The sequence below is a fragment of the Dromaius novaehollandiae genome, chromosome 20 (genome assembly GCF_036370855.1).
Source record: "Dromaius novaehollandiae isolate bDroNov1 chromosome 20, bDroNov1.hap1, whole genome shotgun sequence".
Lineage (NCBI taxonomy): Eukaryota > Metazoa > Chordata > Aves > Casuariiformes > Dromaiidae > Dromaius > Dromaius novaehollandiae.
Genome location: NC_088117.1, coordinates 13,999,352 through 14,023,099, shown reverse-complemented (window position 1 = coordinate 14,023,099; position 23,748 = coordinate 13,999,352). Strand labels below are relative to the sequence as shown.

Here is a 23,748-nt window from a genome sequence, read left to right as displayed (position 1 = left end):
CAGACTAGAACGTAAAATACTGACTTTTATACTCAAAATATAGACGTTTGTGTGCTATGAGAGTACTTACAAACATGTCTTTCTGCAACATGACTCAGAAGTTGCTTCAGTAAAATTTCATGGCAAAAAAGACAACCCTACCTAGTAACGCACAGTGTCACACACCGAAGCCAGTGATGGCTTTGCCCACCCTGACATGAGCAGAGAAAACCCCACTACGGGGCAGCACACAGCTTGGACCAGCTTCGATTTTCTGGAAATCACAGGTGACACTGTAAAATGCCCTTTGGCAAACTCGGTCGCTGGTTGCTCATGCAACATCCTGCCATGTACTCTGGAAGGTATGTTAGACTTTTTTCCAACCCTAATCCTTCTCCTGAGACCACAAGTTGGCTGAGTATGTCTCCAACTGGCAGGTTAAAGTGATTCTGAAAGCGAAATAAAATGTTAGAGCTGGTGCGGCTGCGAGGAAGAGATGCAAGCTCCGAAGGCAGAGTGCCGTCTCCCCGTGGAGGGGGTCTTGCACGGCTGACTGTGTAACCTGTCCTGCTGCTGGCCTCATCCTCAGACAGGCAGACAGCTTCTGCCGGTAATCAGTATTTGGAGGAGGCTTTCTGTGGAGGATCTTGTAATTCAAAAGGTTTACGTTTCAGTGGCACTTACACAGCAGAAAACTTATTGGAGGCAAGATCCCCAAGGGGCATCAACATACTGGTCTGAAACACACTGTTTATTAACTTCAGAGAGAGCTACAGTGGTATTAAAGCACATCCAATTAGTAAAGCCTGCAGGAATATTTGCACTCCTAAATCTCTTGGTTTCTGAAAGGGTTAAAGCTTATTATTAGCATATAATTTACAGGTCCTTTCTCCCAGGAAAGAAATAATGCACAGTAAATGCCACATTCATTTTAATAATACATGTTACAGTCTGTGCCCAACATCTGCACAAAGGTAAAGCAGACAGATTTTTTTGACATGTCCCACTCTGCCATCCAAACACAGGCTTTTTGTTTCTTAAGTGACGGAAGGTTTAATCAAGAAAGCAGGCAATTCATCAATCGGAACAAGGCTGCTCACACCGCCCTGACAGCACACACATGGTTTTATACAGAAGAAACCTGGCCACCTGTCAGCAGCACCTTTTACATCAGGATATACAAATACACTGAGTGATCAATCCTCCAGCTCTTCCTATTCATTTCCTCATTTTCTTATTATATTTTTCTTTATGCTAGATGTTGCCCTCATTCTCTGCAGGGATAGATGGGAGACAAGGCAAGCTATGGCTGTTTATACACTATCATAAAAATTTATATACCCTTAAAGTGACTTATTTCCCTTCTATTTGAGTACCATTATTATAAATAATTTTTCACTTCATTCAGGAATTTTCCCTGTATGTTATTATCTGTGGCTGCCTGAGAGGGCTCCCTCTCTCTCACTGTCCTTGTAGCTCTGATAAGCCAGAGCAATATGCAGCCACAAGATGCTGAAGTCTGAAATGAAGGCAGTATGTAGTCACAACAACATCTTAATTAAGCTGAAGGCCATGAAGGAAGACTATGCTGTGAAATGCTGAGCTGTTTGTCGACAGGTCTGTCTAGAGCAAGGCATTCTTCTTCCAACAGTTGCCCATTTGAACGCATATTAAACCTGTCAACTCCTCAGTGCCGTGCTCCCAGCAGCACCCAGAGACCTTTAGCAGACCAACCTGTAAGTAACGCTGCGTTTTGGTCTTGCAGGTATGACATGGGGTGGAAAGAGGAACCCTGCTGAATGCAAAAGAGCGCTCTAGCAGCGTAAACGCAGGTGCAGACCTCAGTACTGCAGTAGAGCAGCATATGGCAGTCCCCCTTCATGGGACTGTGAGGTCAGGGCCATATTTTCCTATACACAATCTGACAAAGACTGATTGATTAGTTTATTGTGCAATCAGGAATCTCCCTAACTTTCTGATCACCCAACATTTAATTGCCAAGACTGGAAATGACAAAATGCTGTTTAAAAATTGTAATTACTATTTTCAGGACCATCTTCTCCTTGACTCCAGCTTTGCAGTAATAATTACATTACATGCACAAAAGAGTACAAGACAGATCCAGCGAGGATATGGCAATTTCTATCAAAATATATATTCAGATACAGCATAGGCTCCACAGCCAAAATTCATTTCACCTAGCATAAACAGGCTAAACATCAGTTGAAAGTGTCCTTTTCATCGGCTGCTGAGGAAATTTCAGGTGCCTATAGATAGATGTCAAGAACCTGGACCATGCTGCACTCTTAATTTTACCCTCCGTTATATCCCTCCCTCCCTGAATATCCCATCCTGTTCTCACCACCAAGATGCAGATTTGGGGGATACTGAAATTGGAAAATAAGAGACTGTTTATAATCGCTTTTGTTTCCCTGTGACAGTATCGGGAAACCTTCCATTTTGCTGAGAGCCAAGAGAGGGAGCCAGCAGGCTTGTCCAGAGATGGCCCCGACCGCCGGCACCAGGGCTCTGCATCCGCAGGCCAGAGCCTCCCGCTTGGCGTCCCGGGAGAGCAGAGTCTCGCACCGCCTGGAGCCGCGGGGCGCTCGGGACCCCTCGCTGCCGCTAAGCACGGACGCACGCACATCTGCCGCGCGTGCATCCGCCTGCATCGCGGCCGGAGCTGCTTCTGACAGCAAGCGGCTGCCGGCAGCCCTGCGTGCGCTCACGGGGCCCCGCGTGCAGCCTTGCAGCCCCCGGTGCGCCCCGCGCTGCTCGCACCCAGAGGCCGTCCCGGCTCTCACCCGACGGGCTGTCAGTGCCCGCTCGCTGCGGCGGCGAGGCAGCGTTTTGGCGACCCAGAGCAGGAACGGATGCATGCCACAGCCCTGCAAGCACCCGCGCGTGCTGGGGGAAGCGGCAGCAGAGCCGCGGCACGCACCCGGCTCGATAGCTTCTCCCTCGCCGCTACACAGGGGCAAGCGCCAGTTCGGCCTCCCCAGCTTGGAGGGCTGCAGAGGCTCCCGCGGAGCCCCGCATCGCTCCCTGCTCCCAGGCACAGCCCCCACGGCACGCCACAGGCACCATCCCACCCAGCAAATCCAGACCCCAGCAGAGCAGCAAGGCGACGAACATTAGTACATTCCCTGCTACCATGGCTCTGCCGCAAGACACTGGCGTCGTAGCAAGGATAAAACAGACCGAGTGCAAACTACATCGACATAGCAGGCAACTTTGGAACGGTTTTCATGGCAAGTCTCAGGGTTAACCTACCTCGGTAAAGTTAAAACACGCAAAGGGAATTGTCGCAGCACCTAATCATAGCTGCTCAAAAGGCAGCCGTGGTCAGGAGCTACACAGGAAGATCCCTGCCAATGCACAGGATGTTTCGTATGACAAGACCCTTTCTTCAGAAATGCTTCACAGCTGCAATAGCCATTACAGACCATGTGTGCACAACAACTTGTGTAACAATGTGTCTGGAGGAGGATTTGCAGTTGGGAAAAAGAAGTTATATACTCTGAATGAAATATGCTTGTGCAAATGTGGAAGACTAATGCTATGCCCAGTTTTACAAGCCTGTTTTGTGCTCTGCCTATAATCACCTGGTAAAATATTCAGAATCTTTGCAAAATAGGTCCTCCTTCCAGGTTCGTTATGCTGCAAGCAGGAGCAGTCCACAGGAATTCCTGGAGCAGGGTCATTCTCAGTAACATTCATGTAGAGTTGCTGCTTCTCCATTTGTGCGTTTGATGTTTTTAGCAAGAGGGAAGCTGCAGCTTTCCCATCCGCCATGCAGGACTGTCTCATGTGAACACAAGAACATGCTTTCCCTTGCATTTCTAAATCTATTAGGGCAGGAGAGTAACAAGAAAAACGAGCACTGACAAGAATTATGCCATTGTTATATTCCATCTATTTAGGAACCTGAAGCTGCAGTTTCAGTCAGAGATTACCTTTTAAATAACCCTTTGATTATGGTACATGAATTAGTGCCATGTTCCCATGTTAGAAGTGTCACTCACTATTAATAGAAAGAACCTGTGAATGGCACATTTTTGCCACCTTCTCTTCCCTGATTATGCACAAGCACTACCTATTGTACAGCCTACTGAATCCACTGCTGCTTTTTCTGGGTTTCCAAACTGTCCTGAAAACCTACTTCAATCACATGAAGGGACTGTACTTTTGTTAGATTTTGACACAGTCTGGTTTAAAGCCAGCATTTTTCTTCTCTTGCAAAAATGGCATAACAAAGAGAAAACTGTAGCTAAATGTGTTTCTACTATGGCTATCATAGTATTTGTTCATGGGTAATATTACTCAAAAAGAAAAAAAAAATCTAAGGAAAAATCTGTTGAACTTCAGCAGTACTTTGAACCACAGCTGAAGTCAGGGAATATGAAAGATACCCATAAGAGGACATGCAGGTAAAACACACTGTTGTGCCACACCACCATGCATAACACTATTCTTCAGTCTGCAGAACCAAAAGTCCTTTTGTCGTGCTTTGTAAACAGCTTCCAGACTACGCAGGTCTTGGCACTGGCAGGAGTGACAGACTTCACGGGGTACAGCTCTGCTGAACACCCCTGCCTCTCCCTCCCAGATACACTCTCATCCTGGGACCTGAGAGCCAGGTTGCACTCTTTTAGTTCATTCCTCTAAAATAAGACCTTAAAGGCAAAACTCCTCCAGAAGAGCAGAGCTGTCAGGGACAGACCAACAGGGATGCCAGCACCAAAATGAACCGAGTGTGTGGTCCTGGAGCACAGTAACAGAGCACATGTATCTGCAGCGGTTAATGAAGGGACTCGATCCTGACCACACTATTTAAACACACATATACACTGCAGACTAGAACTGGTTAAAAATAAAAAACAGCAAAAATATATTAGCAGTTTTTTTTCCACATTGACATCTGGAAACTATAACTAGTTCTAGCACTTGCATACTAGCCTGGAATGGCAGACAGAGAGAAAGAAAGCCACAGCTAGCAAGAAAGCATGCATACGCAAGTGTGTGCTCCTTAAAAATAAAGCAGAACACCCCAATCCCCATATCCTAATATCTAATTTCAAACTTGCCCTAATATTGGGCAAACAAACCTAAGCGGTGCCAATGTTCAGAATACAGAAATGGGAAAGAGTAAAGATATCATCCATTTTTAACACGTATGTTGAGTGCAGCAGAGAGGAGGAGGACGTGTATGAAGCCCATCCTTGTTAGGCAGGTAAAAACTTACTCTGAGATGCGCAGAGATGATGTGTCTTATGACTTACCTGTGCAGATCATGGAAGCGATGAAGAGCAAAATTTGTGTGTTACTTTTCACCACATCTCTTACCTGGAAACCCCGTGGGCAGCAGCATCGCTCCCTGAGGGCTGTGCTCTCCCACTCACCAGCAACATTCACTGTCAGTAACACTTGTGCCTGCACATTTGCTTTTCCCGCACCCCACGTGCTCTTGACACTTAAACAGCACTGACAGACAACCTGGAGGTATGTTTCACGGATACCACACATCTGGCTTTTTATGCAAACAGGGCTGTTTTACTTGGTTAGACTTTTGATTACACAGAATAGTCGAGAAACTACCGCGTGCGCCAGCTTACCTGATATGGCATACAAATTTGAGTGCTGGTGTTCCAGGTCCAGGCGACTGCTGTGACTTTTGCCTCGGAAGCTGGCGGGAAGTGTTAGAGATATATGCCTAAAGAGGAGAGATGGGGAAATGGAGATGACATTATTACAGAGCAGAAGATGTTGCTGCAACCAGCTTGTTCTCACCTGACAATTCCAGTCAGGTCAGGCAGCAAACATCAATTTTAACATTGCTTGTAAAAGTCAGTGGGCCTCAAATAACAGGAAGGAGACAGAAGTGGTGATTCTGTCATTACAGCCAAGGGTGGCTCAGCTGCTTTAACCCACGCTCAGTCCAGCTGTGAGCGAGACACAAGTCTAGGTCCTGGCATATGCCCCCCCACCCCACCGAACACCAACAAACTCAGCCAACAATCAAAATACTACACAGAGGCACCAATTCCTCCTCTGCGGGGGGATCCAGAGCAGAACACAGCAGCTCCTTCACGAACTGGCACCCTGGAAAAGCCTACGCTGTGGCTTACGAGAGTGATCTTCCCCGTATAAACCTAACTCTTAACCCAACGCATCAAGAGCATGCCTGAACACCCTGCGGGACTCAAACGAACGTCCCCCAAGGCAGGAAGAGCTAACAGCACGCGAGTCTGGGTTTGTCTATACCAAGAACTCCCGAGTACATTCATAAATAAAATCTCTGAAGCCGTCTTGATGACTGACTGCTCCAAACCATCACTGGGCATGCTGCACTCTTCCCTGCTCCCAGGGGCAGGAGATGCTGCACACACCAAGCCAACCTCCATCTGGCAAGGAAGGGAAGTGAGGAAAGGAAGGCAAATTTCACTCGTCACCTCCTTCTAGCTGCACGAGTAAGGGGAAGCTCTGCCTCCCCGCAATGCTCTACGTAGCATTTCCTGCAGCACAGAAATATTTTTCAATCTTACGTTAAACTCTCCTCTATTTAGTGGCTATAAATAGGAAAACCAGGGAGCTCATCAGGCCTTAGGGCCAGAAAGGTGGTCACACAAGCAGCTGCTGGAGTGCCCCTGCCACAGCGGTTTGGTCCTGGGAGGATGGACCCTGCAGCCATCCGGCAAGGGGTAACACCAAGGGTCAGCTCCCAGGGTGAGGCCTCCCCACCGCTCTCCAAAATCCTCCACCCCAGCACGACGCAGCCCAGGAAAGCTGCCTGGAGACACCCCAGAAGTCACACGCCTGCTCAGATTTGGGAGAACGTCAGAAAGTCTGCTCACAATTTTTTATGCTACCCAACCTACTAATACAGGAGAAAGCAGACTTTTGCCTCTGAAGTCATGCTGTGATCACCAAATCAGTCAGTATAGCTGCAAAACTCAGCCAAAGAGCTCCACCGAAGCATGTCACGACAAAATGCTTTTTACTAGGAGCTGTTATTGATAGCCCACAGATTTTTATGCTTTGATGAGAGATTCAGGCTTTTCCCTTTTAATTCATATGTGTATTTTTCTAATGCTAATCCCAGGTCCCTGTGTGAATTTTTATAAAATGTTATCACTGATCTTCTGGACCCCATTGCCATATGTAATGAACATGCTCCCTCTTCACAGCAAAGGCTTAGTCTAGCATGAAAGCAAAGGCAGCAGCTACCCACTTCACACGGTGAAAGCTACCTGAATACGGGAAGATGCTCTGCATTGCCCTTTCGCCAGAAAAACAAGGCAGTCTGTTTCCTGTCACAAATGCCACATTTGCAACAAAGCCCTGTGTATTCTCCAGTAGAGTATCAAATCCATTTTCTTAGCTAGCAGATTTTATTTATCAAGCAAGTCAGCTGGAAATTATCTGCCTTTAAAAACTGGACACATTCTGTGAAGACCTATATATTTTTAGACCTTGATGCAGTTGATGGTGACGAGCAAGAATAATATGGGAAAAAGAAAACATCAGTTTGAATGTTTGTGCTTCCCAGAGCTATTTCTAACAAAAAAAAGATGGTGTCGAAATATTTTCAAATTTGGCTAATAACAGTCTTCTGTTTAAAACACGATCCATATGAGACTCACTTTGCCAGCACAGGCAAGTCTGTCATGAACACACTTTAAAACTGAAGACCACTGCCTGTAGGCATTACACACTTTTCATGTGTTTTTTAATAAAAGTATCCAAAAATACATTCTGAGGCATCAGAACAGCTAACAGCTAACAGAGAAAGACTTTTGAATTTCTCCTGCTTGTACTGCGGGCTGTTTTTTTCATCCCTACACAAAACAGCAGGCGATGTGTTGGAAGTAAACAAAGCAGATCTATTTAAAAGGCCCATTTCTGAGCAGAGTATTTTAAAAGGTTATACCAACTTCTGCTGCAAGAGAGTCTGAATCTCTTCCATATGGACAATTCTTTCCAGAACCACCACCACACACAGACCACCTTGCACTGCCGAGGCAGGTCACGCACTTCTCACCAACCAGCGGGACTGGGAAAGACAGTTCCACAAGTTGTTCATAACACGCATTGTGTAAGCAAAATTAAGGAGCTGTCAGGTCTACAAACACACACAATAGCCTTCGAATAAAACTCTGAATTCCTGGTTTGCAAAAGACTTTGTGAGCTAAGTCCCCAGTCACTACCAAGTATGCCTGGCAGTTCACACAAGCACCAGGTTTCACAAGCGCCATATGCTAAAGTGCTGTATGCATTCCATGCGTGTAATTAAAATGAATTGCTCACACTCTAATGGACTCTGACCGTATACACATAAATATGGCAGCAGAAGATCACATATCCAGACCTTGCTTCCTAACTCGGCACAATATCCTATTTGCTCTCCGTTTCAAATGCATCAACATTAAAATACATACTTAAACGTCCCCTTAAAGCTAGAGAGAATTACAAACACTACGGACGGGGGTGTTCTTCCAAACTTGCTTTTAGTGAGCATTCAGTCCTGCAATTGCTCTTCTGGAGTCTGTGAGCCAAAACTGCCAATTTAACTGCTAGTCAGATCAGGCTCCCAACAGTGGGGGTCTTGAATGCTGTCTACTAGGAGGGTAAAACATCTTCCTTTCTGTTCCTCCACTTCCATTGTCACTTTCCATCCCCTGAGGTAGGACAAACAGGTATTTTATCACTTCTACCAAGCCACAGTATGAAGAGCTAGGTCTCTCCAAGGAGAGCATTCAGCTGCAAGACCACAAGACAGAGGGTAATGATTGCTAGAATGAGATCAGTTTCCACCACCACCCTTTTTTTGTTAAAGCATGACATTGTAGGGAAAAACAGGAAACAGTAATTTATTTTAAATTAATGCAAACTTTGGCCAGGATCAATATAACTTATACCTACTAAGTTGATTGCATAATGCATTTTCCTTATGGGTTGTGAAAGCCAAATCATTTTGCATCGCAGAAGACAAAAAGAGAGAGAGAGAGAGAGAGAGAGAGAGAGAGAGAGAGAGAGAGAGAGAGAGAGAGAGAGAGAGAGGCTGCCACTGAAAAGCAAGAAAATCCCAATTACAAAGTCCCCAAGTTCCTAAACACATATCGTGAAAGTATGTGCAGCTCTGCGGCATATGGCAAATCAATTACTAGTTTAAATTTTAAAACAAAAACATGGTAAATGTGTTGCAGAAATAATCAAGAACAACGGTTTGGTTTAGATTACAGCGGCCACTAGAGTTTTGAATACAATTAATCATCATTCCAGGCAATGGGAAGCCATATTGACACTTATTCCTAATTTGAATATTTAATTAGGGTGAAGTTCTTCATCAAATTATCACAGAACTGGGAGGAAAGCCTGAAAGATTTAAACAATTACTACTTTAACCCTTGATCAACTGCTCACCTGCAAGCACAAGCGTCTTTTCCCAATTCTGCAAAGCAAGAACACGCTCAGCAAAACAAGCAACAAAAAAGACAGTATTTGTACGACATTAGAAATATCTTGGGAAAGCTACATGGACATGCGGCGTCCTGCAGCGTTTGCTCAGATGCCGGACTGGCAGAGGCTCCTGACTACCTGTGCTCCTCCACCTCTTCCAGAGCAAGTCTTTCAGGCCAGATCTCTATCTTAGCATCAAATGTGGTTTCTAGACTTTTTAATTTATTTATTTTTAACAGAAGAACCTGTTCAGGATGATGACCCTTCCATGCATGGGGTGGGTATCGCTTGGCTTTGACTGGAAACCCCAGTTTTGGCTAATTCCTGGCAGGCAGGAACAGCCGAAGCTGCTGGTTCGGGTGGGATTTCTGCTTCAGGGATGAATCGGGGCTTGGCCCCGCTGCGAGGGGAGCGGGGCCGCGGCAGACGGGGCCGCGGGCGGCTGCTCTGCGGTGCAGCCTCTCCGGCAGCTCCCCGCTCCGCAGGCCTCTCGCGCCCCGGGACAAAACCCGCGTTGTGGCGCACCGAAACGACGACCCAGCACCGCCTCGCTCCCCTGCTTCCCGCCTCCGCGCGCGGCCCCTGCAGCAGGAGCAGGCGGGACGGGCTCTCCGGAGCTGCGGCTTCCCCGGCTCCACGCGCACCCGGCACCCGGCAGAGCGGGCTGCCCGGGCAGGCGCCGCCCTGGACGTCCTCCCTCTCCGCAGCTCGAGAACTTTGAAACCGCCCTTTATGTGCTACATTAATCCATATAAGAAACTCTCTTTTAATGAGGAGTGATATAGTTATGAACTCTCTAGAGCCATAATTAGAGCAAACTAATTGAAGTTGTGTTTTGACACACTTTCCAAATTCACGGGTACTGCATGACATATTCACAACACTACTGCTGCACAGCCATGGCGACAGCAAAATCATTAGGCTAATAACGCTTATTTGCATTCTTATCATGCCAGCAGCATGCCGTTAAATACTGTTTCAACCAGTGCTCATTTACTATGAAAGTTTCCACTGAAAGATATTAACAGTAATTATTAGTACTTTAGTGGAATCTCTAATGTTAAGGAATGGCAACTCGCATTAACTAGCCTAATGCCAATTATTTTCCTTTCGAATTGTCACAAAGAGCGGGGTTTCCCCCCCCCCATTGAATTAAAGTGACAAGTAGATTTGGTGCTTTATGTCCTTTAGAGAGTAAGGAAGAAGGCCCGCTCCGACGAGACTAGATGTTAGGATTTCAGAACCGCTCTCTCAAACGCTGAAATAGAAAACACATTGTTTGAACAGAGGTTACGAGATACAGGACATTCAGAAAAATATTTTTCTCCAGCACACTATAATTTCCAGACAATTCAAGATGAAACAACCACAACAGCACAATTCAGGACAGGTTAGATTTAATTACTCTCTTATTTTTAGTTATTCTTTTATTCATTAAATTTCTGAAACAGATCTACATACAACAGAGCAGAAGTAGCAGATGACGAGAGAGATCCTCCACAGCCTAGTAAAGGAGGTTTGAGGTCTGCATACATTATGGCCACTCTTTGAATGCTTGTTTGAGGAAAAACTCACATAGAACAGGTCCAGGAATGCCCGAGAGTTCCAAATAAGTTATTAATAAACTGTCTGCACGAAGGTGATGGACCGCTTTTGAAGTTAGGGAGCAAGCACTTATAAAAAGTCACAAAGAATCACAAGGGGGAAATGCCAGATATCAAAGGATGCTTCATAATTCACATAAAAATATCAACAATGCATAGCAAAAGAACAATAAGAAGTTTTTAGTTTCTGACTAGATTTAGAAAATCAGAGAAATTAGTCAAAACATATAAAAAATGCCCCACTTATCAAATTATTAGAAACCATACTTCATACTGCAGAACTGGAATTATACTGTTCTTTGATGTACCGCAGTCGTGATTGCAATTTATTTTAAATGAACTGAAGAGCAGTGCTGAAAAAGCTGTATAGTCCCATAGGAATACCTTGAAATAAAAAGAATCATATCTTCCATAATCAGTGAATTATACAAAGATCATGCCTCATGAAAAACTGAGGATAGAGCAATTAAATAAATACTAAGCTGTAGAAAGCTAAAAGCACACCTACAAGAAGTAAATGTCTGGCTGCAGTTTTCAAGAAATGTAATCCAGCTTGAAAGCTTTGCCTATGGACAGAGGAAAACACACATTTCCAAGAAATGAGCTGCTAGTGCTTCTCTGATAGAAATCAGAGGACCTTTCAACAATTGCTCATTTTTCCAGAATATATTTTCCAAATTGTAGTTTACAGAAAATGCCATAGCGGATACCTACAGCTTTAGCAGTGTCCAGAATCGCATCTACAATATCTGTTCACAGTCCTGAACCACTACTGTGCTCAGGCATTGTAATGCCAGAACACCTACCTCATACCCAAAAGAACTGCAGTGAAAAACAAAACTGTTAGGCAAGATTTACCTTGGGTAACGGACTTCATTCCAGACAATCTATTCTAATCGTGTAAACCAAATATTTAAATACCTTCTAAAACCTTACTGACCCTTTGCCTAAAACAAGCAACATATGGGCTTTGCAAGCATTTCATCTCATTCCAAACTACTAAAATATCCTGTTTCCCAAAAATCAATGGGAGCTGGTGGTGCCAGATTCGGATTTTATAAAAGCCCAAATGCGTGAGAGAATGAAAAAGGGAGTGAGTGATTCTTTCCACTTTGAGATTTACCCACTTAATTTTCTCAGCTGTAAAAAGGGAAAAGGCCTGCCCACAGCATGCGCACTGCATGCGTTATATATAGTAGCACGGCTCTGTGCATCCCCTTCTGAAATGACCACGCCTCGAGGACGAGGGAAAATGATGTTATGCTATCCTGTCAAAACTAAAGCAATCGCCAGCCGAATGGAACAAAACCCAATCATGCCAACAGCGGAGCGTGATCTATTGCAGACCAACAGCCCCAAATGTAAGGCTTAATGCAGAATGAAGCTCCTGCAGCTTCCCTTCTAAGGATTAATTTAGATCAGAGAGTTTAAGTAACCAGGACAGAACAGCTGCCAAACAATGGAAAAAAATCCCAACAAGTTTAATTTACACCGCTTGAAAGTCTGAGCCGTAGCCCATTAAATTGTTATAGGCTGAGGACTGCATCAAAGAACTAAGACCTCATACCGTAAGCATGAAGTGCTTATGAAGTGGTTGTCTGAGATGAACAGCACAGTGTCTCCGGAGGCTGCAGCGGGAGGAGAGTCTAGCTTTCCACATCCTTCACTAGCTACTCTCCAGAGTCAGGAGTTTTCAGATAATGAAGCAGTAGGGAAAAATTGCCAAACAGCAGAAATACTCCAGAAAGATAAATTACACACGGCGTAAGTTTCCTTGGTTAGGATTTTAAATTCTGTCAAATTAATCAGAACAACAAAGCCCGGGCTCACAAGTCTGACTGAGAAGCATCTCCCTGCACCGAACGCCTTTGTCTGCGGCGTGCCGTCGGTCTGCCGGGGAGCGGCCGCGGCGGGACCGATCGACGTCAAGGCAGAGCATCCCACAGAACTAGTGGGTGCTGCGGGAACAGCCTCTGGCCCGGGGGAACAGCGGCGTCTCCCCCACCAAACCTGTTAAACAAATATTCCACATAAAGACTCATTTGGGAAGAATATGTTGTCAGCACTTTGCCGGTAATAAATAATGACAGTCCAAACACTTCACTAAAAGCAATAAACTCGAGAAGTGTTTTGGAAAATGGTGAAAGTGATTGATTTAAAGAAGGAAATATCTGAACACAACCACATGCACTTCAGGGTGAAAGCACAGATTACAAATCAACAGTGGCAGAGATCATATCAAATAGCAGACAACACGGAAGTTTTAGGGAAAAAATGCTCAATTCCCCCACAGGGCTTCTTTAACAACCGAGCATACAGCTTCTTTGAATGAGTACCTGCAGTTTGTATTTAACGACCCTATGCTATGCCCTAAAGAAAACATGCCTCCAGGAATATTACTATACCAGGAACAGGGTTCTATAAAGAAAAACGATTCTAAGGATATTGAAGCCTCTTCACTCAGAGCACTCCCCAAAATTTTTCAATGCCTCCACAAAATCAGCTAAATCAATCAAACTTCTAACCACAGTTAACATCTTTCTTTCTCAGTTGCTGCAAGGGATCCTTGTGCCTGGAAACCACTCTTATTGTTTAAACATTTTTTCCTAATCATCATTTTCTACCACTAAAACATACTGGACGGTGACCAATTTTTGCACGTCTTCATCCAGCTGAGCTGGCTGCAAGCCATATGGTCACTGTAGTTTCATAACAAATTCCTTATGGGAAACAGACTCGGGATAAATGTATGCCAACACCCCTTACCCACTCAGACAAACCACCATGTTCAGACATACACAGTCTATGTACATTACATGCATTTCATCCTTAAATTGTGCTTTTACTGTACATACAAACTGGAACAGGCCCATGGAAAACACTTCCGCCAAGCTTCAATTCATTGCTTCGGTCTCAGTGGGGGTTTTTTTAATATCCACAGCTACCGTGATGTGAACCCGGCCATTATGCCATCCTTGACTTCTTTTAGAGTAAGCCATTTAAAAACTAGGAATATTTTGCTGTATTTCACAATAAGAGCGATTTGAGTATTCAAGTCAAAGAATGTATTTTACTAGGTGTGAATCAGAAAGTAGTCATACCTCAGAGCTTTTTTTGATGAAACATATCAGAAAATGCAGCTTCATCAAGAGAAAAGCTTTCTGTAAGCAGGCATCGGTCTGGCAGAGCTTTCACCGATCTCATGATCTCAGCGTGGTTTCTAGTCAGAGCAGAAACATCCACCCCAAAGCACTCCTCCTTTGCAGCCTTTGTTTCAGGTCGGGGACTTCAGGGTACACGCTCCCCCCAGCCTGCTGAAGCATCCTGCCCACGAGGCTACCAGCGGTGTCCGTCCGACCCACGACAGCTTTCTGAAGTCTTGGCTTTGCTCCTCACCAGAACAAAAAAAGTCAAAATCTTGGAACCTTTTGCTCTACAGACTTCAACTCTATCAACTCCATTTTAAATGTCTTAAAGAAGAATTAAAGATATTGTTACTTCTAAATAATACTGCTGCTACTTTAAAAAAAAAAATAGGAAAGGCAAAAGGCTTCCCATTTCTCTTCAATTCACCCGCTGTACAGAGTAGGACTGGCTTATCACCAGACCGGGTTCAGGTCTCCAACATACACATTTGCTGGTGCTGCTTTATTAGCTGCCGCCTATTGCACATCATCAGCCTCCAGCAGAAAGCCACACACTGATCACTTTCCAAGCTCACACGACAAAGTTCAAACACCATTAATAAAAGAAATCAATTCAAATTCAGACTTCTCTACCTAAAAGGAAATCCTTACACTCCTTAACATTAAACTCCATCGGGAGCAGAGGAACAGGAGCAAATCATTTCCCTTTTCTAAGAAGGGGTAACTTAACTATTTAAAAGGTAATTGGGAGCATGGGAGGAAAATTTACACATCCTGCTCTTGTTTCAGAGGTTTAAGCCAGACAATTGCTACCTTCTTATCAAAGCCAGAACAGCCCTTCCCCAGTGCAACGCTGCTGCCAGACGGGTACCTCCCAGCGCCGAGCGCGTGCTGCTCCCAGCGCCGAGGGCACCGAGGGGCAGGGCTGCCGCCACGCCGCGAGCTGCCAGCGCCCACGCGGCTCCACCGCGGCCCCGGGCCGCCAAGCAGCAGCCTCCGCTCGAGGCTGCCACGCCGCGGGCCGCCGTCGCTGCCAGCCCGGCGTGCTGAGCCAGCAGGGAGCGGTGCCCGTTCTCAGCCCGGGTAGCTTTGCTGGCTTAGGGCCGTCCCGCTCGCCGCGGAGGCGCCAGGCCCATCTGCGGTGGCCAGCAGTGCCCTGCGCCCGCCGGGAGACGGCCACCCGCTTCCCACCCTGCTGTCCCATGCCACGGCACCGAGCTCGCCGTCAGCCGCGCGCTCTGCAAACCGATGATCCCTCCTGCTAGCTTCCAAAACTGCTCACACCTAACTGCGCTGGCTGCCCCCAGAGTAAGAAACGGTGAATAAGCTGTTCATCGTTCATGACTTCCATCCCTGCCGCACCAGCTCCTTGCCCTCTCCCTCCGCAGTGGCACCGCTCGGGTCTCCCTAGTCTCTTGGCCAGGACAGAGGACACATCGCAGGGCCTCCGCCACCCTTCTCGTTCACCAGATCCCGCTTGAGGTGCGGCGGTCAGAGGCGATGGAGCTGCACAACGACACTTTTTGTTCGCTGCTCCGTAACCACCTCCAAGGCCCCGTCTGCTTCTCTGCTTGGTGCGAGTACGGGGCTGCCGCATTCAGCGCGGCGACGGCTGACTCCCGGCTCTGCTCCCAGGACGGTACCTGCAGCGCACGTGCAGCTCCGTTCGGCACCCCACCTCTCAGCACTGTCCTGTCCTCTCCCCTCACCTGCCTCTCCGGTTTTCAATTAAAAAAAGAGAGAGATGTATAACAGACACCCCGGAAGGCAGGCTGAAGCAGCCCAATCTCCATGGCGGGAGGAATTCCACCCTTCTGAACCAAAATGCTGCGAGCCCGGCCACAGCAACACATGATATGAGCACGAGCTGGTGGCAGCAAGATCTTCCTTCTCCCTAGTAAGCCATTAACCTTTCAGATGACAGCCCTGCAAACTAAATGACTGAACGATTCCCAGGGTCAGCGCGAATCTACATTTTCAAAACCTGACATCAACAAGTAAAAGTTGTGACTGAATCCTGGTCTCTCCGAGAGAAAGATTAAACGCCTGTGACACATCATCTGCAATCAGAGTGCTCCGTTTCCCAAAGTATCTGTCACAGATTGATAACATCCACGCAAAAAGTTAAGTGCAATTATGTCTGTCACCGTAAAACACACTTCAGCAGCACTGACTGACATCTTGCTTGCCGCTGACAAATTGTGAGAAGGCTGCTTGAATGACGGCGGTGGAGACTCCCGCAGCACCTCGGGAGGGGATGCGAGATGCACTCCCCAAGCAAGGGCAGCACACGGGCGCCCAAAGCACCGCAACCGCAACAGGAGCCGCTGCGCGGGTTGCTGCAAGGGAGAACGGCTCAAGGTGGGCCGGCTGGTGCTCACGGGAAGCCAAGGACCTGCTCCCCGAAAGGCTGAGATTAGACTTGCGGAGGGAAACTTCTCACAGAAGCTCTGCTCTAGCCTATTCCCAGGCAGAACTCGAGTCAGGGAGGGGCTGAGCTCTAAAACACTGCGCAGATGCTCACGACAAGCACATTTCTCCAAACCCCAACACATGCGCTGACAATCACTGATCCATAGCCTGGATGAAGCAAAGGTATTCAAAAGGCCAGATGAATTGCCCGTTTTTAGCATCCGCTTTTGCGGCAGACAACCTACTTGTTCCCCAAAGTGAGGCTATGACCATGTAGCATTATCACCAGTTTGTACTGGAGGGGCAAGCCTTGAACACAAAGTCAAGGAACTGAGAAAGCTGCATTATAGTCTCACTGGAGACTCAAGTCGACAAAAGCAGTTCTTTAGCAGCAGCCTTCTAGGATGAGAAACTGCAAGTGCATTTCTCCAGGCTGCCATTAGTGCCAAGAAGCTGTCACAGAATTTGGAGAGGAAAGACACTAAAGCAGCGTGGAGCCTCGCACGAGGGCACAGTTGCGTTCCACGGCACAGCAGGTCATCCTCACTGGTGCATGTGAGGGCTGCAGTTAGAGACCATCGCGCCAGATGCCTGCAGCAGGAAACACCAAGGAGAAGAAACAGCTAAAAGATAACATATGCAGTCCAGCAAGAACACCAAACAAAGCTTCTCCTTACGCGGTTCTGACTGCAAGTCGTAACCCCGCGACACACACAGAGAAGCAGCGCTGCTGATGCGCAGCAAACGGTGGTGCTCAGACCTCTGACACACGACAAAACTCCCATGTGCCACCATCTACTGCCATCAGGAACTCACATCACGGATCAGAGGAGGAAATGTCTGGTACAAAGATAAAGATCTCCCACAATAAAAAGTTCTTCCATTTAGAAAGGTTTTGCCACACAGCAGCTCACCGGTATGTTTTACTGGTTTAGTTTATATCCAGCGTTAACAATTGTTCTGAAGCACCCAAGCGTGCTGTCTTGATTTAAATCTATCTTACAACATTAGCCGACGACTCAGTTTGAGCTGAAGAGAGCGGCTGGGAGAGCTGGCCAGCCTCCCAGCAGAACCTCCACAGTGCTGTGCTCTGCAGCGCTCACCAGCTCTGTCTTAGCATTCACTGCAGCATCAAACGATTCGTTGCTGTTCCTGTCAGAATATATCCACACAGAATAAAATGGCAAACTGGCTACTAGTGTAATCTCATATCTCTACGGTGACATAAAAATAAGAGGTTACTTGCGACTACAATCTTCCACAAACATTAAGCTTGAGTAACTTACCACACTGCTGATAAAGTATTAAGAAAAGGCTTTCCGAGTAGCATGTGTTTCCTGTAATAATGAAATATTTGCAGGATGCATTTTTATATACCTTTCTATTTCTTAAAAAATATATTGGATAATAAATAATCAGAGTAAAAAACAGACATGAAAGATGTTTTGAATGATCAGGCTGGTGGTGTAAAAGTTACCTGTAAATCATGCACAGGGCATGAGAGTAGAGCTGGCTACAGACAGGTGGTTTTTACTAGGAGGCATTAATGTAACATTCAATTATTCCACTGCATACTGGCTGTTTTAACTCAGCCAAATTAGAATACATTTTATATTGACTATTTTGACATTTGCTTTATTTGGCAAGTAAAACAAAACTGATCCAATTTCCTTGCAGCCATTGTAAACCATAAACTGTACAACAAGAGGTTATAAAATATATAAGCCTTGTAAACACTTCTTTTCAGACTGTCACTGATGCTCTGAGCTCTAATTTTGGCCCTGTTCCCAATAGCTCTGAAGCTGTTCTGCAGCCTTCCCTGTTCGGCCATAAAGTGACCCTTCCACACTTAGTGATTAAGGACTGCCATTGACATTCTCTTGCTATGATAATTTTTCTCTTTATTGTGGAAATTTGCCCAGGCAGGAACTTCTTGCAGACAAAAAATGAAGATCTGTGCTGTAAAATCAAGACATCTCTTTCTCTGATCTTGCATGGCCTTTGCCAGCATGTAATTTATGTCCAGTGGAATTTCAAAACAACACAGCAGCTCCCAGTGAGACAGGCTGAGAACTCCAGAAGTCTGCTGGCTTCTCATCTCTTTTGCCTCCACCTCCGTTTTAAGAGCGAGGCGGTATCAGGTACAACTGACAGTCAGTAAAGGACAGCAAGGAGCATGCCAAGGTATGCCAGGTACCTGAGCAAAACCTTCAGTGAGAGATGAAGACCTAAACTATGCAGAGAGGTGGAAGAGCCACTACAATACAGCAGATATAGATTTATATATTTTTTTAAGTGTTCTGTGGGTCATGGTTGAAGGCTCTAATGTATGCACCCATCTCAACAAGTTACTGGATAGCTCTTTCAGAAATTATTTACAGCAGTTTAAAACCATCAACTCTGAAATGACTTGTAAATCAAGATTTCAAAGGATATGAGTATTTTCTACCCACACTATACAACAAGCTTTGTATATATATCAATTTCCCAGGAATTCCCCTCTGCTGTCACCTTTGAAATTTTAGCTCTCAACAGTTACTGGGATACTGTAAACATATCTGCAGCATACCAAATATCTAATAAAGCAATGATGCAAAAATATGTTTTTACTTCATTAAGCAAAAGCCAAAAGGGACCTGTAAAGAATGTGCTGCGCGCTGGCAACGGCTGGGCCAGGAGTTCAGTGTGAGTATCCTCACCAGTAAGAGCATGTCTCACATCGGATGCTGTGTTTTCATATCTATGCCAGGAATATAAATTGCTCAGCTCAACCTGCCTGTTGTTTTGTCCTGAGAAATCCAGTAATTAAGCTATCATTATAGGGCAGCTGTTATATGTAAGTGTATACACACGCACACATATATATGTATATGTATTTATGTTAAAAAAAATAGAAACAGTTATGGATAACAGTTATGGAAACAGTGGACAGACACTACGCCAGTGTCTGCCCAAAAGCTCTGCTCCTGTATTCACTGCACGATGAGCAGTCTGTTCTGTGTATTCACTATCGACTGCAAGACTGAAGCTTAGTAGACAGGTCCAAGAAAAGTAAAAACAGGGTCAGTACTTCAAACCATGAGTGGACTAATTGTGGAGAGTAAGGCAAAATTGGTCTCCCTCTGCATTAAAAAACGTGTGAACATTTCTCCCTCCCTTTGGTCCTTGAGAGAAGTCAGTTTAGTGACAGTTCTGGCCCACCTTCCAGAGCTAACCAACACACGCTCGTTAGAACCTATGGCATCTCACAGAGTTTAAAGCAAAGAAAAGGTGTGACGAATATTGCAATGTGGCTGTAAGTTCACTGCCTGTTTTCCTTTCTTTGCAGGCTTTTTATTTCTTCTATTTCACCTGTATGTCTTTATACAGTGGCAGCCAAAGGTGCTTCCAGAAGTGCAAATACTTGGAAGAACAATTCATTCCCTCGTTATCAGGTCAGGCGATGTAATTATTCATAATAATGTGGTACCCTGATCTCAATTCCACCGGGCTAGCAGCTTAGTAACAATATGCCATGCAGCGTCAAACAGAAGAGGCTGGAAAGCAGAAAACTTACCTAGGCAAGTTGGGAGCTGGTGTTGAAGACGGTACTTGGGGAGAAGGAGTCGTGGGCTGTGAAGATTCATGGTTTCGTGGAACTCTGCCCATCCGGTACCAAATGCCCATGTTGTTCAGTTCCCTTTGTAATCAACACAGAAGACATGAATGCTACAAGCAAATGCTACATGTGTGCAAGAACATCAAGCACAGAGGTGTTTCCCAAACACCTTGGTTAGTTAAGAACCAGTCTAATTGAAAAGATGTTTAATTGATTCCTAGATCAAGTTCAGCAAGACTTACACAGACCTTTCAAATTCTCTTATAAATTCCTACTTAGTATTTACAGGAAAACAGGGTGCTTAGCCTTGGCATATACCATTCAACGGAAAATACAAGAGCAGCTTCTGGAGTGAGGGGTACTTACCCTATGAATGTGTATTGAGGAGGGGCTTGTTTAGATCTACCCAGAATTCGGATATCACAGATTGCTGCCTCTGTAGAATCTCGAGGGATGAATTTAATGCACAGTCTCTTCTTTCTGAAAGCTACCTCTTCTGCAAAAAACAACCCAGGACAGAGGTTGGTTTTTATGCAAGATCAGTGTGCAAATGTTATTTGTTGTCTCTCCAAATATTAGTCCGATAATTATGGCAGTAACTGGAGCCAAAGAACAGATATATGTCAGCAAACCAGACAGTGTAGTGCATTCAGTGACTGAAGAAACTTTCTATCAGGAGCTCTCTGCACAGTGTGTGAGATTTGTTATTAGGCACCGCAATGAACCAATAGTCCATACTACCCTCTAAAGAGAGGATAAAACATCAAGCATGCCACAGAACACTGCACCAGAGAGCAGAGGCAGCAGGCGATTTTTTCACTTCCATATACTTCTCATATTCACTTTCTCTTTCTAAGGTAATGTTTGCCTTACTGGCCTGGATAGCAATATCTAAGTATTTCTGCTACAAAGGCTGCTTCTAGGAACATACATGGAAGCTGCTGACATAACCAGCCGGTTTGTTCTGCCAAGCGCTTCCAAGCAGCCAACCAAGCCCAGACGAAGAGCAGTCAGAAAACAGACTGCCATGTAGAGTGGCTAATAATAAAAGTTGTCTGTGCAAATCTCTCAAATCCTAGGAGTTAATGACCTCTCCTGATTCAGCCCGCTAACACTAAAGTGATACTCTCACAGTAGTTGTCCTGGTATCTTAGCAGGGTTAAAACCAGATTAACAAAGCAGTAATTGCTAGGATCCCCCACAGGACAACTGGGCAAGCTTGAACTGTGTTCTCAGGGTGGATGAGTCTTCTGCACAGCTCCTCCTTGCTATGCGTCACAGAGCAACTTCACTTGTTTCCACGTTATCCACCATGAAAAACTTAAGCCCATCAGAGTTATGGCCCATCTGCGCGACGGATTCACGCGTGTGCGCTGTCTGTCTGCATACGGATACAACCCACGTTCAGATACGGGGCGGGTGCATGAAAACGTGGTACTAGCATGCAGACGCAGGTTTGCGGTACTTGGAAACCATTGCTCCATCTCACCCTGAACAGACTGCGAGAGCCTGAATGTGAGGAAGCTGAGGTTTCTATTGTCACTGCAGGCACTTGAAAGGCATCGCAGAAGTTTACTGATAAACTGAAAATCAGAAGCACAGACACTGAATGAAAAACTGAAAGCTACCAACGAGTACAAACAAGCCCCTGGAAAATAAAAACCCTTCGGTTTAATATGAATAAATATCCTTCTTCAACAGATGGCATGCAGCCCTTTCTCCATAGGCTCCTCCTGTTTTGTAATCTGTATCTTTGTGATAGCAATCCATCTTGGCCATTGAAATACGCTGTCGGACCAGCACCAACAAACGTCCCAGCAGTGCGAGGTGAGTCACACTTCAGCATCTGTGCATGCAACTTTGCATGTATAGCGCTGCTTTTTAGAGATGCTAAATACCTATATCGCTGAACTCTAATCTTCTCCTGCTTTGGAAAATGAGGGCTTTCATATGAAATGCCCAAAACGGATTTTAGGATCCCAGGTTTTAGATTTTCCTATCTGAAAATTTTGTCAGAATCTGCTAAAGACTGCTATATTTAATACATTTATTACAGGCCAAATGTCACTTAAAAGTGAAGAGCATAACTGGAAACGTATAACCACAAATTTAACTCTGAACAAAATCAGTGTCTCTTATTATTTGACTTTCACAATAGAACAAAGCTGACTACTTGCTTTTGTCGTCTATCTCTTTCACACTTGGCTAGAGCCTGTAGTCTGTAGCAAACTTGGTTTAGGAGTTAGATCCATTAATTACACATGCTTAACCAGAGCTAATTTTAAATAAACATATTATGAACAGTCAATCGAAATGCGTTTAGTCATGCTAATGGAGGCAGGGAAATGCACCACTTCATTAATAAAGACAGTGCCTCTGCTTTAAAGATTGCATAGGTTGCAATTCAATGCATTTTAAATTAACGACAAAGTCCCCTTTCACCTCTCCACCAGGACTTCTACACAAACAACAGCAACACACGACAGATAACTGCCCTGTACTCCCAAGGGTGAGCCTGATAAGCTGATGGCTTTCCTCTGCCCCACGTGTTGTGCAGTTCTCTAAGGGAAGGGGGATGCCACAGGGGAAACCAGTAATGGGTTACAGAGCCTTGCACTTCTAGGTCACAGGTTCAAACCAGAACCAGGTTGGTAGTGACTGAAAAAATCATCCTCATCTGCTGCAGACCCGGATGAATTATTCCCTGCAAAGGCGGCTCATTTAACTCCTTTCTATTCATAACTAGTCTGGACTTCATTACTGACAAGAGCTGGTACCAGCCAGCTCACATTCTTGAGCAGCAACTGCACCCGCTCAGCATCCTGCAGCCCTGCACAGTCCGCTCCATGCCGCTCGTCCCCAGGCCCCTCTGCAACGCAAGCCAAAAGCGCCTGATGCCGACTGCCAGCCAGGGCGCTGTGTCCGGACTCGGCTCCAGCTGCCCTGCCATCCAAAGGCATTGTCTGGGAACTGCTGGCTGAAACGCTGCAGGAAGCCCGGCCTAAGAGTAGATTACACTCCCCCCTTTTAGCTATTCTCCAGAAAGCCATTTTTCTCCTGCAGAAATCAGGATATTTTCCCTGGAGATTCCACCTGTGGCTTCTCTCAAGCACAAACGTATCACGCCATCCCCAGCACCACCTCCCGAGACACGGGCCTTCGTCTGCTCGTGGCAGGAGGTGTAAAGCTTTCACGAACACAGTACTACATGCACGCAGCGTCCATACCGTATACATGTGTGAACACTGCCTCCGGCACAGCAGCTAAGTTGCCTCCCATGCCTAGTCCACCCTTGCAGAATGAAGGAATAAACTATTCCTTCCTGCTCAGGAGCTGCGCTACTCTAGCGGGCACATTGGTGGTCGTCAGGGCAACAGTATTAGAAAACCTGAAGAGTACAGGAAAACTGAGAAGGCTGTTTCATTCCGGCCTGGCACTGTCCCCAAACACGCACACGCCTCAGACAGCAGCAGTGCTTAGAGCACCCCTCTCCTGGCATACAGCCTCTCCGTTACCCAACGGCACAGGCACGAAAAAGCAGCTGCTCCCA

The 23,748-nt window shown here is 45.7% G+C and overlaps 1 protein-coding gene across 4 annotated transcripts in view; it reads right to left on the bottom strand.

Moving 5' to 3' along the window:
- The window catches only part of MVB12B (multivesicular body subunit 12B), a 72,542-nt gene that overhangs the window by 27,384 nt on the left and 21,410 nt on the right, over positions 1-23,748 (bottom strand). For all 4 annotated transcript variants that reach the window (XM_064524003.1, XM_064524005.1, XM_064524006.1 and 1 more), the window contains 3 exons: positions 20,565-20,694; positions 20,157-20,279; positions 5,595-5,692 (listed from right to left, as the gene is read on the bottom strand). In XM_064524003.1, the coding sequence (XP_064380073.1) occupies positions 5,595-5,692; positions 20,157-20,279; positions 20,565-20,694 (351 nt within the window). The remainder of the gene's footprint in view (positions 1-5,594; positions 5,693-20,156; positions 20,280-20,564; positions 20,695-23,748) is intronic.